At 35.9% G+C, this 15,533-nt stretch overlaps 2 protein-coding genes across 25 annotated transcripts; both read left to right on the top strand.

The window, feature by feature from the left end:
- The first annotated feature begins 916 nt into the window (after window positions 1–916).
- On the top strand, window positions 917–9,742 carry LOC147481331 (uncharacterized). Of its 24 annotated transcripts, none has more exons than XM_086577684.1 (13): window positions 918–1,075; window positions 1,788–1,959; window positions 2,631–2,857; window positions 3,628–3,760; window positions 3,852–3,964; window positions 7,241–7,384; window positions 7,501–7,576; window positions 7,686–7,733; window positions 7,820–8,090; window positions 8,232–8,277; window positions 8,448–8,584; window positions 8,717–8,788; window positions 9,428–9,742. In XM_086577684.1, the coding sequence occupies exons 2-5, from the start codon at window positions 1,939–1,941 to the stop codon at window positions 3,906–3,908; spliced, it is 438 nt and encodes a 145-aa protein (XP_086433810.1). In that variant the 5' UTR covers window positions 918–1,075; window positions 1,788–1,938; the 3' UTR covers window positions 3,909–3,964; window positions 7,241–7,384; window positions 7,501–7,576; window positions 7,686–7,733; window positions 7,820–8,090; window positions 8,232–8,277; window positions 8,448–8,584; window positions 8,717–8,788; window positions 9,428–9,742. The 24 variants fall into 24 exon arrangements, 22 of the variants coding, with proteins under 22 accessions (XP_086433823.1, XP_086433824.1, XP_086433821.1 ...); XM_086577685.1 differs by having other exon boundaries at window positions 7,489–7,576; XM_086577691.1 differs by having other exon boundaries at window positions 7,241–7,576; window positions 7,820–7,864; window positions 8,030–8,090.
- A 3,749-nt stretch (window positions 9,743–13,491) lies between these two features.
- LOC147481330 (uncharacterized) lies at window positions 13,492–15,155 on the top strand. Its single transcript, XM_086578903.1, has 2 exons — window positions 13,492–13,867; window positions 14,101–15,155. The coding sequence occupies exons 1-2, from the start codon at window positions 13,492–13,494 to the stop codon at window positions 15,153–15,155; spliced, it is 1,431 nt and encodes a 476-aa protein (XP_086435029.1).
- The last annotated feature ends 378 nt before the right edge of the window (window positions 15,156–15,533 follow it).

Below are 15,533 nucleotides of genomic sequence, written 5' to 3'. Positions count from 1 at the left end.
TGACAACTAGGATATGTACACTTAAAGTTTCATGTAGAACTCGAAGTCCCAACCTCAGCCCATCTAGAATAAAACTTAGGTCGAAAACGGTAAAGATCCTAATTTTCAGCAAACTAGATTTCTGACAGACTATCTTCCGAATGACACACAACTCTTTCCACATGTATCCATATGCATCGAGGCTTTTTGTGTTGAAAAGCTAACACACAGAACTTACTTTCTTATATTTTACAAAAATCCCTAATTATACAGGTATGTCGCCATTGTTCATTCTCAGGCATCCATTCTAAGTAGGGGTGGGATGTTAGACGTACTGGTTAGAATGAAAGAGAAAGGGCCGCTTTGCTTGTGAGAAAAAGAGATGGAAAGACACACTATTTGGTGCCATAACAGATTTGTGTGTGTGTGTGTGTGTTTTTTTTTTTGTGTGTAAATGACCAGTATGCCTTTAGGCTTAAAGGGCAATTTGATTTTGAGTGGTGAAACTTGTCGGTACCCTTTTCTAAAAAAAGTTTGGTCAATTTTTTTTTTTCCGGGCAACTATTTAAAAACCGGGACATTCTAATTATATAGTAGAATAGATATGTAAATGTATATAGGTACCATATGTATATAGGAACATACACATATTTACAAATCTAGTCATTTATTATATGGATGAATATGTAATGTTTACAATTTATTATATGGATGAACATATTTATCTTTATAGTATAAATTTAAATATAAATGTATACATATTGAAAATGTACGCTCTACAAATGATTGGTTACTAAAAGTGCTTATAGAATCTAAATGCAAATTTCAATTTCATTACATGCTCATAGAATCTGTGCCCTACTTATTTTGGGCCTTGATTATTGTAAGGCTTGGTAGTGTTTGCTATCAAGATCCCCCATTTCACTTAACCTGGTGACCCATTTAACTGAGCCCACCATAGTCTTTCGGGAACTCGGGAACACTGAGAATAGAAAAGAGAGGGAGAGCGCGCATGCATCAAATTGGAGAGGATCAATTGAAGAAAGTGGAGACGATTGAGTACCTTAGAGCTAGTTATTTTCGTCCATAAGTTGAGGCAAGTACATCCACTCGTCATCTTCACTAGTTTAAGGGAATGTTTTAGTAGAAATCCCATTTTATGTGAATGTTGGACTTTCTAGCATGCCTATATGTTCTCTTACTCTCTTCTCACCATAAATTGCATGTTTAGTGTAACAATTATCTTCTAGAGATTGTTAGAGATCATTAGTATGTTGTGATATATATCACTCTCTACGGCTCTTCTAGTGGAATAGAATGGTTTTGTATCAATATATATTATTTGTTATTATTATTAGGAGTTGATGGAGTCGTAATCTCGAGTAAACTTTGTTGCGGGAAATCTAGATATGTCAGGCACATACTCTTTAATAATTTTGTAACGCTTCATACACAGTTCAACTATAACGTACTATCAAAAAAAAAAAAAAAAAACTATAACGCTTGTATGCATTATTTGTGTGCTTTATGGTGTTATCACTGCTCGCCTAATGGACGTTGTACTTGATGAATGAATGGAATTTTGAGTGTTTCTAGTAGTTTCTCATGTGTTTCCCATCTGAAAGAAGTTTGAGATGTCACCTCTCACCTCGTTAGTCCAAAATTAAAGTTGCCTATTTATTAGCGTAAAGTCTTCCGGTCTTATTTTCAGTAGGTACACCACAGTTACACTAGAAAAAAAAAAACCCCCCATCGTCAGCAACCTCAAATCAAGATCTGATTTTCCTCTCTCTGGCGTCTTGAATCAGGTTTGAAGAGATCACAATATCTATGAATAGCCCTTCCAATCTTTTCTGCAAGTGGAAGATTTTCTTATTTTAGTTTCAACAAAATTGCGGAATGCTATCAAACAAGAATCTCTTCTCCCATTGCAGGCCATGACTTTGTGACTCCTTTGCTATGTGTTGCATGCTAAACCAGGTTTGTCGTATGCTTAATTAGGTGGCGAAACACTTTCTTGGTTTACACACTAGTTCTCTTATTCCATAATGCTTACTGTTGTCGATACTATCCAATGGCTTGGACGGGTTACATACTTGATAATGTCTTATGTGTTTGGTATTGTTAGTAATTGAACTGTCGAGTTGTCATATCGAACTGTTGAGTTATGACATTGAACTGTCAAGTTGTTATATCGAAGTGCTATAGTTTGGGAAGAACTATGTATGGCCTGATCCTTCAAAGGGTACAATTCCAAAGATAAATAATTTATCTGTCGTTCGTGTCTCAAATTTTTCTTAATGTTAATTCATATAGCTATAAATGGTTTCATAGACGACCTACTGATTTGGCGACTTCTCGCGTATGAATTTGTCTAATTTACTTTGTATTTACTTTAGTTAGAAAGAAAAGAGAACTTTCTAAGTATAGTCACTTATTTTTTAAATCGTATTTTATGTAGATGACTGAATGCCTGTAATGTAACGTTGTATAGACTGGAGACACCAAAACTGTGGCATATGTAGTTTTGACCAAAATTAAGCCCGCTAAGTTCAAAAGGATACAGGTTTTGCAGGGCTTTCTGACGGGCGTAAATTAAAAAGTGAATGGCCTGATGTTGTTTGTTGATGAACGGGTCTTTGCGTTAATAGGTCCAACTTAGGAGAGAAAATAAAGAACGTGGTTCGTTGTTCTTGTGCACTATTCGCGTTGTGTTCATCATGGCTTCATTCAGGTGGATTCTGCAACTCCACAAAGACGTGCCAAGAGCAGCTCGTTTTTACTCGCAAGGATTGGATTTCAACATTAACGTCTGCACTCTCCGCTGGGCTGAACTTCAATCTGGTCCACTCAAACTGGGCCTTATGCAATCCAACAGGTTCCTTTTCTTTCTCTTTTACCTCCATCACTCTCTCTTCTCCGTTTTAACATATGTTGCAACCTTTCCATTTAACGTAAATCGATTCATGTTTAATTTGAGATGTTGCATAAATTGGTATGCCAGTTAGTCTATTGATCCATCAGTATCGTTGTGGTTAACTTGTGTTAGTCAATGCCTGCATACGAATATTAAGATGTTGGATTTGGTTATATGTATCAACGTTTCCCAGGATTTAAAAAATTACTTAACTGTCCTGCCTATTTCTTGACTAGTTGATACGAACAAGAAACTAGTTGAGCCCAAGACCAGCCCGAGTACTATAGGATATTGGAGCAGAGCTTAGTCAAGCCTGAGTATTTTTGGGCTTGACTAGTTTTTACACAAGCTGTAAATTTGTTTTTCAGGCTTGTCTCATATTGTGACAGGAGTTGATATTGAGGGAGCCAAAATCTAACCGAGCTTAAGTAGCTCTACTTATTTACAGGCCCTATTTTGCAACGTGCAAGGAAAGGAGTTGATGTTTGTCACTTTGTCTAGAGGTTATTCCTTGCTCATGCACAAATGTTCCCGTTGTTATGAAATGGGTTGGGCTACCATTTAAGATCTGTACTTATGCCCAACTTCGATCCATTATGGTTCAGAAATGTCAATTATTGACTATCTATGGAATGTATAACATAAAACTTAGTTTAATATTTAAATTGATAAGAAAAAAGAGGAAAACTGGTATTCCACGAATTAATCACTGACCAACGCTTGTTTCACAGTGACCATGTTGTCCAGAAGGGCTACTCTTCACTTCTATCCTTCACAGTGAAAGACATTAACAACACAATTACAAAGTTGATGTCATTAGGAGCTGAGTTGGATGGTCCCATCAAATATGAGATCCATGGAAAGGTAATATTTATATTTATTAATTCAATAGTCATTAATAAATTCTCGTTAGTTGGAGAATTTGATAGTCCAACCTTTCTTGGTTGGCTTGCAGGTTGCAGCAGTAAGGTGCATGGATGGGCACGTGTTGGGCCTCTATGAGCCTGCATGATAAGATCAAAAGACTTTGCGCCAATAAGTAGGCAACTTTAATTTTGGACTGACGAGGTGAGAGCTTCTATTGTGACATCTCAAACTTCTTTCAAACAGGAAACACATGAGAAACTGCTCCATTCTGTGGGTTCCCCTGAAAAATGGATATCGTTTGTTTGTCCAAATCAATCACCGTTGTACACAGTGTGTAGAGTGTTGGACCTGAAATTCTTTTGGCATTTAGAAGAGTTTGTAAGAAGCTTACTCTTAAGTGCTTATGTGGAGAAAGGGTCTTTAGAAAATACACTATACCAAAACAGCTATTTTGTAACAGTGGAAATTTTCAATAAGTAACGGATATAACTGTTACTTTTATATAACAGATATATCCGTTATTGCTACAACAATCGTTACTTAAGTCGAGAATTCATATTTAATAATGTTTCACAGTTATGTTAGCACTTATATCCGTGAGAAAAGGGAAAAACTAGGTAAAATAAATTAAAAATAATGTGGTTTTTTTACTTAACCCCCTACGGATGTACCCCCCTTTTGAGATAACCCCCCATTGTGAAAATCATTACTGATTGCCCCCCATTTTAGAGTTAATTTTTTATATTGACAATTTTGCCCTTACGTCAAATTTGTAAAAACCACCCATTTTTAATATACGTCTTTGAAAAATTCAAAAAAAAAAAAAAAAAAAAATCAAAACTCAAAAAATCCGGAAAATTGAAAAAAAAAAAACAAAAACTCGAAAACAAATTAAAAAATATGGTGATGTAGCTTCTAAGATAGAACAGCTTGAAATGACGATGGATTCTTCATCAGCAGCTCAAGAAGATGTTTTGGTATTCGTCTAGTTCACACTTTAATGGCTGCTGCTGAAGCAGTTCAACAAGATAACCTCAAACTAGCTGAATCACTCGTTAAACAGATGAGCCTACTTGCAGTTTCGCAAGGCGGGGCAATGAGGAAAGTAGCTACTTACTTTGCTGAAGCACTTGCTCGTCGTATTTACGGTTTCTATCCTCAACCTTCACTTGATTCTTCTTTCTCTGATATTCTTCAAATCCATTTTTACTGAAACTTGGCCTCACCTCAAATTCGCTCATTTCAATCGCAAATCAAGCAATTCTCGACTTCGTTTGCGATTCCAATCGGGTTCATATTATCGATTTCAAGATGAAACAAGGTATTCAATGGCTGCTTTAATGCAAGCACTTGCAATGCGTCCGATGGGCCACCTAGTTTTCGATTAACGGCATCGGCCCACCTCGGCCCGATAACACGGATGCTCGCAACAACAAGTTGGTTGGAAGTTAGCTCAATTTGCTAAAAAATTTACATGTTGAGTTCGAGTATAGGGTTTGTTTGTAATTCATTAGGCGATCTTGACGATCCATTTTGGATCTTCGACCGGGCGGTAGACGGTTCGCGGTGAATTCGATGTTTGAGTTGCATCGGTTACTAGCCCAAATTTCCCAATGCAATTGATAAAGTTTTGGGTACAATTAAAGAGATGAAGCCTAAAATTGTTACGATTGTGGAAGAAGAAGCAAATCATAATGGGCCGATTTAATTCGACTGATTTACTGAGGCACTTCATTATTACTCAACCCTATTTGACTCATTAGAAGGGTAAGCTACATCAGCCATATTTTTTTTCCAATTTGTTTTTTCAATTTTTGGAAAATTTCTGATTTTTTTTTTTGAATTTTCCTTTTATCGAATATTTTTTAATTTGTTTTCGAGTTTTTTTTTTTTTTTTTTTCAATTTTCCGGATTTTTTGAGTTTTCAGATTTTTTTTTTTTTTTTTTTAATTTTTGAATTTTTCAAAGACTTATATTAAAAATGGGGGGTTTTTACAAATTTGACATAAGGGAAAAATTGTCAATATGAAAAATTAACTCTGAAATAGGAAGCAATCAGTAATGATTTTCAAAATGGGGTAAGTCAAAAAACCCCAAAAATAATTGAAATATTAGAAGCGGACAATATTTCGTATTGCGCCTATCTTTCCCCTATCTGTTTTTATTTTTTGTTCGGCTAACACTTATTTAGCAGTTCTAATTTCGCCTCTTTTTTTCTTATGGAAAAAAAACCTAACTTCTGAAAAGTTCTTGGCTTTCTCTTTGCCATCTTCTCCAATTTCTCTTTTTGGTTAGTGAGGTGAGACATTACTGACGATCGAACCAGGTCACTCTCTTTACTTCGATTTCGATTTCCTCTCACAGTCTCACTTTATATTCTCGATTAAAAAAACTTGTTTTTTTGTTGATATCTCTCTCTATGTCATTTCTGTTGGTTGTTTGTAAACTTGTTTATTTGGTAAGGTCCTCAATCGCTTCTATTACACCTAGCTTCATAAACTTGTTTTGGTTACAAAAGCGAAGGAAACAAGCTAATAAAGAACACATGTTTAGCCTAGCTTAGTTTTCGTTAACAAGTTGGCTAGTTTTCTTTCAATTTTTCTGGAAATGTAATCGGGAATTGAGTTTATCCCATTCTTTAGATTCTCCTTAACTATCTCATGTGTTTTTAGTTATAATTTTTTATTATTATTATTGGTAAGCCTGTTTTAAATGAGACAGTAACTCTTTAATGCTGGCGGGGTTCGAGCCCCAGACCTCTGGTATAATCACCCAAAGGTTTTACCGACTTTGCTAGTCGGCACCTGCTTTAGTTATAAATTCATTTACTTTTTAGTTTTTTTTTCTCATATTTGTTTTGTTTGCTTTCTGAAGGGTCTACTGATTTTCTCAAAAGTTTCACCTTTTGTGGTTAAGTCTAATTTTGAGGTCAAATTTAAATCTTTATTGATTTAATAGATGGAGAAAACTATTACAACTTGATGATCATGAGCAAGATAACATGTTTATCTGTTACCTGATTAAGTTTCTGAAATATTACTAGGCTAAACTTTAAACGTAGAGTATGTCGAGTGTCAACATTATTCAGAAGAGGTGTATTTATAATATTAAGTTTTGGAAACATAACTAGGTTAGACCTTTAATTTTCTTTTAGGTCACTGCATATTTAATTGCATTTGTTGGCTTGCACTAGATTAAAGCAAATCAATAGGTAATGCCAAAGTAGCATCTGTATTGACAAGTACAATTTCCTAGTGCCTCTTTCAATCTGAAAATGTTGACGTATGACACTTATCCATTGTGTATTTGTTAGTTTTGATGTAATTGTGGTGGAACTTAAATGTTGCATTAAGCGACAAGAGCTATACACCTGCAAAATTTGTGACACTGCTATGCTAGTGGGATCAGTTTAGTGTGTTTGTAATATATAGATCAATTGTTGTTATAACTATTGTTGCACTTACGGACTGAAAACAGTGTGGAGAGACTGACACGGAAGACATCGACTTCGATGTGTTGACTGAAGTACTTGGCAAGGATAAGAAGAACCGTGTCCGTGGAGTTGGTTCTACTATCACCAGGAAGCAGCTACAACAAGCATCAATTGCAAACGCTTTACTGGTCTAGTAGTTATAATATAACTCTTTAGCTGTCAAATCTTTTTATTGGTTTTATGTCATGACTTGCCTTGTTGTAAACAAACCAAGGCCTTTTGTGTATTTAAGTTTCTGGTGCAGATCGATAGCAACATGGATTGAGATGACGAGTTGCTTGGACCAATTACTAGTCAGCCAGGGGATGCTTAAACCCCTGGTTAGTTTTTGTTTATTTTTTTCTTCTTCTTTCTATTAGATATTATAATTTGAAGTTCTTACTTTCGTTTATATCACTAATAAATGTGTAATTGTTTGATGCATGCGAGGTTCATAATGTTGGAGAAATGTTGTCAAGCGTCAACCTTCGAACACAAGTATAGTTTTTCCTTCTAAACTACTTCAATTATCTTGGGGTGATGGTAAAGTTACAGTCATTAAAAATATATATATATTGGTGAAGGGTGATGCAGGTTCTGTAGAAGTTTGGTTCATACTATCCTTCTAGGTGATTTTTTGTTATTAGTTTTGGCTTTCTAGTATGTGAGAACACTACTTAACTGGTACATCTTATCTGGTGAGCTTCGTAACAACATTGAGAGTTCTTTTGCAAGTTTTGTTCTTCTTTTGGTCGGATGCAATTTACCATTTAACTTCAGGTGATGACAACCAGACCTAGATCAGATATTTACCTTAGCCTTCTTGCACTGCAGTAGCTGGATACCATGTTAATAGTAAGAAAAACATCTTTGGCCGTAGCACTGTTTTCTATTTTTTTTTTTTTCTTAAACCTGTAAATTGCATTGAATTGAAGACACAAATTCATCTTATCCTTGAACCAGTAGTACTGATGCACTGCTGCTGATGTTATGCAGATCTTAATGAAATACTACAACTCTTCTACTGCTAACTTCACCAAAGGTAATGTATTATTCAGCCATTGGATCTGCACTCTCCACAACAGCTTCCCTTTATGATAACCATCGATTTGAACCAATCTCCAACAGCTCCCTTTGACACTGTTCTTAAGACAATGTTCTTTTTTTGCACTTCAACTTATGGTGACCTTTCAGGAATTACCTTTGTTGCAGGTTTTGTCACACTTCTTTGTTTAAGTAGCATTGTTTGACTGGAACCAATCAGGCTAGATGGAAGTACTGCAGGATCTGAAAGACAAGCTTGTGGAGATGTTTAATGGTTTTGCAATTACTTGTTTTTTTCTTCATTGGTTTGTTTCTGATTGTTTCCTCTTGATTTGAGTTACTACTGATGTGTGTCGTCGTATATTGTGAACCCTTTCCCCTATTGTTTATTGAAAAAGGTTTATACCGATACCTTTTCTTGATGGTATCTGTTGCAGGTATGAAGGAACTGTTTGGGATGACTTGGTTCATGGGAAGGGTGTCTATATTGCTGAAGAGGGAATCATTAGGTTTGTCTGTACCTTTATCATAGTGTGTAAACTGTTGTTATTAATTTCATATCCACGGTAGTGGCTAATTGATCTGATCTATCCCCCTTGAACTTAATTCGTCTGATTGTTTTGATGGTTCTAGAATAGTGAGGTCTTATAACTTAATCCATAGAAATGAGTCCAATGACACTTTAATTGTTATTAGAGATGAGATTTATGTGATTATTCGAATGTGGAAAATTTTAACTAGGGGCTGGGAGCTACAGTCCAAAATTTATTAACTGAGATATCCATTAAAAACCCTGATGAAACTCACTTTCTGTACTTGTCAATATATATTAGAACTTGTCTGAGATTCTTTGAAGATTAGTTGTAGGAGCTTAATGAGACTAGTACCAATGCATGTTATGACATTGATTGCAGACTTGCAGTAGTATGTAAATGCCATATCCTTATTTTATGTGATCTTAAATGTTCATGGAAGTTGCATGTGTTGAATAAGCTCTCTATATGGTGTTAAGCTTTTGGTAAGTCTTAAATATCTTTTTGGCATGGTTTTGCGTTTACCCAAGTTTCATCAATTGCTTATTGAAATGTTGATGTTTTGCTGCAATTTTTTTCATTTCCTTTCTCAAATGTCATCTATCATTTCTGCAGGTTGTTGTTTTGCCACAATTGTGGAGCCCCTCACTTTCAACTTGAACAAGTCGTTTTCTACTTCCAAGATAATACGGAGGAATGTTGAAAGGCTAGACTAGGCTAGACTATGCAACTTGAATTTGCTTGTTATGTTTGTCAATATATGTCTATCTGGATATGGTTGAAATAAATCTAGGAAGTAGGAAAGCTCATTGAGATGTAGTTTTTGTTTCTATGTAAATTGTGATTTGGAATGGAGGCTTTGTTTATGTGTAAATTGAGATTTGGATTAATGAATTTGTTTTATAAAGTTTGATTGGCTTGTTTTTGTTATTCATATGTTGCTCGAGTTGGTGTGGACTGTGCATTCTTTGTCAGATGTGGTATATGTGCAATTGAGCAGGGTGGCCGCTAGGAACTTGTTTTTTTTTCTCGGGACTAAACATTAGTAACGGATATTTCTGTTACATCAAATAGATGACTAATAGTAGTGTCACACTTCTATTACTAACGGATATTTCTTCTGTGACAAAAAAGAATCTTTTTTCCCGCTATTAATTAGAAAACTGAAGCATGCCAAACTTTACTAACATTTAAGTCCGTATTAATATTAAGGGACAATCAATGGTTAACTATCTGTTATAAATATTTTAAGTAACGGATATAATCGTTACTAAAATTAATTTAAGTAATAGATATAACCGTTAGTAATTTTTGCCTAAATGACTGTAACATAACCGTTAGTAATTTTTGCCTAAATGACTGTAACACCCCAAAGCTAACAGATATAAGTGTTAGTAAAAATATAAGTAACGGATATATTCGTTAGTAAATGCCTTTTCTGGTGTAGTGTTGGCTGGCTCAAAGGCTTAGCTTTATTCTTTTGACTTGTTTTATAGTTCTTTCCATGATGGGACCCGTAGTTTTTACCAGTGAGACCCGAAAGTTGATTTTCTGCAAAATCTAACATTGGATATAGCATGTTGTACTGATCTTCTGGGCAGGTCACTTACATAATTTGGAGTTCAGAATAAGAAGATATGAGCTCCAGAATTTGGTTGACTTTTTGGCACTATTGACCTGTTCTTGCCCATTGACATGAGCTTTATTTTGGCATCTGTGAGCTTTAAATGGTTGAGACGGAAAATTTCAAGACCAAGTTTTATTCGACCGTAAGGTTTTGAGTGTGTTTTATTGTTGATTGTCAAAACTTGTGAAAACGTGAAAATACAATTAATTTACATTTATTAAATACATAATTGACCTAAAGTAATGTCTCTACGGGGTTTAAAACACAGTTTTGGATACTTATCATGCAAGACGACATGTCTAGTATGCTTCTAACATTTCCATTAGGACAGACCATTGAAATCAAGATGCTACCCTTATCTCCATTATCACCACCATTATCGCTAGAATCAAAAATAAAACTGAGATAAGAGACACTCTGAGTAATCTTGTTTCTATCATGTTTTCAATGTGGACTAACAACAGGCAAACAGATGCAGTTAATATAATTCATAGAGGTTCAACCTTCATCACTAACAAAAAAAAATCTTATGCTAAAATCAATTACATAGACCGTTGCCCCTAGATAGAAAATGAATGTCACTACCTCATTACAGATGCCTCTTAGAATAGTAACTAACCAGGCAGGCCTCGGTTTTTCTATATGGAATAACTTTGGATATTGTATTGGAGCAGGACATGACAGAACTAGTGTTGTCGCTGACCCGAAAGAGATAGATGCACAAGCCATCCGAGGAGGAGTGGACTTGTGTCGACGTTTGCAACTCTAACGTGTCACCATTTTGACAGACTGCAAACACCCAGCTAAAGTCCTAAAGCAAAAAGGAACAAATTTATCCTGGGGAGCTAGATCAATCGCACATGATATTTACTATAGTATCTCTTTGTTTGATCATTGTAATTTCTTTTACATTTGTAGAGACTCAAACATTATTACTCATGTACTCGCGGCTAGGAGCCAGCAAGCCCTTCCGCATTTTACTTTGAACCCTGCTATGACAAGGTCGTTGATTAGTTTATATATGGATGTAACGACTGCAGGGAGCTCTTCCTAGTTTTGGAAGTGTCTTCCTTAAGAAAAAAGTGCAGGACGACAAGAAAAAAAAGAAAAAAATGCAGAACGACAAGAAATTGGTGCAATTTGATATGAGATATGTTGTAGGAGCATGGTCATGTACTTTCGAGCCTATAGAGTCCAGTTAAGCAATTAAGTTGTGTATTTTTTTAGGTTTGGTAACTGTGAGGGACATATATTGTCATCAATATATTTGCGACACGTGTCAGTGTCATTGATCATATCTTGAGACTAACTTATTGGATCATTATAATTGGTCATCTAAAAAATCATGATGAGTTACCAAATGGTTACAAAATGAACATTAATACGTACATAGAGCAACTTGCTTCAAAGTGACGAGAGAGCACCTTTCTCCCCAATGAAAACTATTTTGGACTCTACTCAAATTGACGGGGAGAAATGAGCTCACTTCAAAGTGACTCGAGTCGGATTGACGGCCTTGCCCAGAAACGACCTCCATAGCCATCTCTCGTCCCGTTCCATAACAGCTTGTAACATATGTCTTTATTATTGCTTTCAAATATCGTAGCGTCAAACACGCACCTTATTGATTCTCCATAACTCGCCATCATGGCTCGCCAATGAGGTGGAGACCTGAACTTGACCTGACGCTGGAGAGGAGGAGGCGCGAGCATATTGCCTATATGAAGAGGATGAGGAACTACATCTGACCTGATTCAAATTCCCCCAGAAAGAAAGAGCTTGATACGTAGGCAGTTCGTACATACGAACTTGGTCAAATACCATCCCAAGAAATGGGGCTCAGCCCCTTGGGTTGAATCCGGATGAGTGTAAACCCCTTCATATCGGCCCATACCACATAACCTCCCTATTTATCGGCTCATATCACAAAAACTCCCTATTTTCCAATATCAGCGAAATTCCAGTCCGATTTCTATTTCCTATTTTATTTTCTTACCTTTTTTACCCTTCTTCCATATTCATCATAAGTTCTACCCAGAAGAACTCCAATTCATCTGCTTGGACAACGATTTGACATCTTTTGTTTCTCAATTGAGAAAAACACCGATTCATCTGCTTGACGAAAACACGATTCTCAATTGACAAAAGAAGGTTAGACGCTGAAAAGATTCACCTCTTTTCCATCTTCTTTGCGATGAATTTCTGAGTTAAATTGCTTGGATAACATGATTTGGCCATGAAAATTTAAAAGTTAAATTCTTGAACATCTTGTTTTGTGGTGATATTGACTATGTAAAAATACATTTACATATGTTCATCAATTTGATTTTGTTGTTTTTGCAAATGCAGGATGGATGGGACTACTACTTTTTGCTATTATGTACGAGACGCAAATTATGAGTGTCCGTGTCGGGACTAACGGTATGATTTCTGATTTGAAGTATACGATTTCTGAAAAGTGGCCAGACCTTACTCCATTGTCTATAGAACTGTCTTTTGTAAGGGATTCAAAGTGTATTGTGATAGATACTGACTCGGAGCTTCAATCCCTTGTTTGCTTCAATTTGGTTAAAAGTCTTGATACATTTTTGATAACAGCATCATCAAGAGGATTTTTTTGCTTTGTGTGACACTGGTTCTAGTTCCAAAGTCTCTCTTCAGGCTTCTAGTTCTTGTACTTCTAGTTCTTCTATGTCTTCTGCTACATACGATGAAAAATATGTTAATGTCGCTTCTTTGCCTATTTTGACTGGTGTGGGACAGAAATTTCCTGGCGGTGCTGCCAATTTTCGTGTTGAGCTTTTACGCCATTGTCTTGTTAATAATTACAGAGTTCTTATTAAGAAGAATGATCCTGATAGAGTCACGACTGAGTGTTATTTGAAGACTAAAATTGGATGTCTATGGAGAGTTCACGCATCCAAGAAGTATAAGATGCCGAAGTTCTTTGAAATAAAGACAATGGAAGCAAAGCACACATGTGGAGCTGGATTCACTGATGTTAACAATCCCCCAAAGGAATAGTAAACTTGTAAAGAGTATTGTTTTAGATATGGTGAGAGACAAGCCTTTGATTAAGCCAGGTGAAATCATTGACTATTTTCTAAGGGTATATGGTGTGAACTTGAATTATTACTTTGCGCATACCGGCATAGATCTTGCATTGAAGGAGATACATGGGGACTATGCTTTATCTTATCATCAGTTACATTGGTATGTTGGAAAGCTGAAAGAAACCAATCTAGGAAGTCATATTGTTTTGGAAAAGGAATCAACAACAAGAAAGTTCAAGAGATTATTTGTTGCATTTGGTGCTTGTATTCACGTCTTTAACTTCTGTCGTCTTATGCTTTGTTTGGATGGAACTTTCGTGAAAACAAAATACAAGGGGTGTGTCTTGTCAGCTACTGCCAAAAATACAAATGGGGGTATGTCTTTTTGAGTTTGTGAATTTTTACATAGTAGTTCATAGTAGTTTGTAAAACTAAACAAGCATAAACTATAAAAATTTACGTTCACATCAGATGTTTAGCCTATGCATTTTAATATTTACATAATAATTTAGTATATGAAAATTTATTTTTATATATATGAGTTAAGTTTTCATAATGAGTATGGTACGCAAAACCAAATCAGTAATTGATGTTTATTTGTGTTCCAGGTATTTTTCCAGTAGCTATGGCGGTTGTACTTTCTGAAACTGATGATAATTGGGATTGGTTCTTGGAGCAACTTAGGTTGGTGGTCTCCAAAGATCGTAGGCTAACTTTTATATCTGACAGAAACCATGGTCTACTCGTGGGTGTCCCTCCCGTTTTTTCTGATTCTCATCATGGTTATTGTTTGTGGCACCTTAAAAATAATCTTAATTCAGCTATGCCCAGCAACCATTGCTTCCGCTTGCATACCCTTGATCTTTTTCAGACCTTGCCTATCTTTGGGGCGCACCATGAGTTTGAGAAAGTGATGGCTGTTTTTCGAGATGTTTGCGGCAGTCAAGTGAAAACATTTTTGTCCACCATAGGTTATGAGCATTGGTGTAATGCTTATTTTCAAGGAAATAGATATGGCGATATGTGTTCCAATATTGCGGAAAGCTTCAACTCTTGGATCCTACTAGAACGGCACTTGCCTATCACTGCAATGGTGGACAAGATCCGTGGAAAAATTATGAAAATGATGTCTGATCGGCGGGAGTTAGCTAGGAGCTGGACTACTATCTTATGTCCATCTATGGAAACTTTATTGGCTGAGAGGATTGAGGTGGGGAGAAGTTGGGTGGTTCTCAAGTCAAGGGAGGGTATTTTTGAGGTGCGTGCTACTCATACTCACTTGGTTGACTTGAATAGAAGTCACTGCTCTTGTAATTGGTGGAGAATTGAAGGATTCCCTTGTGCACACGCACTGCGCTCCATTTTGGCTGATGGATTGAATGTGTATACCTACTGTGATAAATTCTTCTATTCTCAGACATTCCGTGATAGTTATTCAAGAGCTATAGTACCTGTGGAGAACAGTAAATTGCCTGCTAAGATACCAAGTGTGCCTGATTTACTACCTCCGGATCTGAAAAAGAAGATGGGGAGACCAGACAAGAAACGGAAACACAACACGGGTGCTACAAGAGGTAGGAAGAAGAACAAGGGCCCTTGCTATGGCCATCGCAACCCAAGAGTGGGCTCCACTCCTACAACATGCTCTGTACCGGTTCAATGAATTTTTCATCTATTCTTTGATGTTGCTCGTATATGAAAAACAAGATGTCGATGAACTTGTTGAATTTTATAGTTTGATGTTGGATTTTATATGTTATGTTTTTTAGTTGGAGAATGAAAAGATAGTTTTACATAGTAACTTTTGGGGATGAAATTAACCTGACACCTAACAACTTTATGTAAATGTACTTTTACATAGTCATTATATATGTAAATATATATTTACATAATACCTTTTGGGATTGAAAAGTTCCAGAGAGACCAAATATATGTAAATCTAGATTTACATAGTCATTATATATGTAAATCTATATTTACATAGACACTAAAGCTTTGCTTTGCAATTTAGTAGATATTTGAGCTAGCTTTGCTATCCAAT

Source organism: Coptis chinensis, chromosome 8 (assembly GCF_015680905.1).
Source record: "Coptis chinensis isolate HL-2020 chromosome 8, ASM1568090v1, whole genome shotgun sequence".
NCBI lineage: Eukaryota > Viridiplantae > Streptophyta > Magnoliopsida > Ranunculales > Ranunculaceae > Coptis > Coptis chinensis.
This window is presented reverse-complemented; position numbering and strand designations above follow the sequence as displayed.

Bases quoted from the DNA above. Each gene is read 5' to 3' on its own strand.
- LOC147481330 (XM_086578903.1), top strand. From the start codon at position 13,492: ATGGTGAGAGACAAGCCTTTGATTAAGCCAGGTGAAATCATTGACTAT. The intron at 13,868-14,100 runs GTATGTCTTTTT...TTTGTGTTCCAG, and splicing joins TGCCAAAAATACAAATGGGG to GTATTTTTCCAGTAGCTATG.
- LOC147481331 (XM_086577684.1), top strand. From the start codon at position 1,939: ATGTGTTGCATGCTAAACCAG. The intron at 1,960-2,630 runs GTTTGTCGTATG...TTGCGTTAATAG, and splicing joins TGTGTTGCATGCTAAACCAG to GTCCAACTTAGGAGAGAAAA. The intron at 3,761-3,851 runs GTAATATTTATA...GTTGGCTTGCAG, and splicing joins AATATGAGATCCATGGAAAG to GTTGCAGCAGTAAGGTGCAT.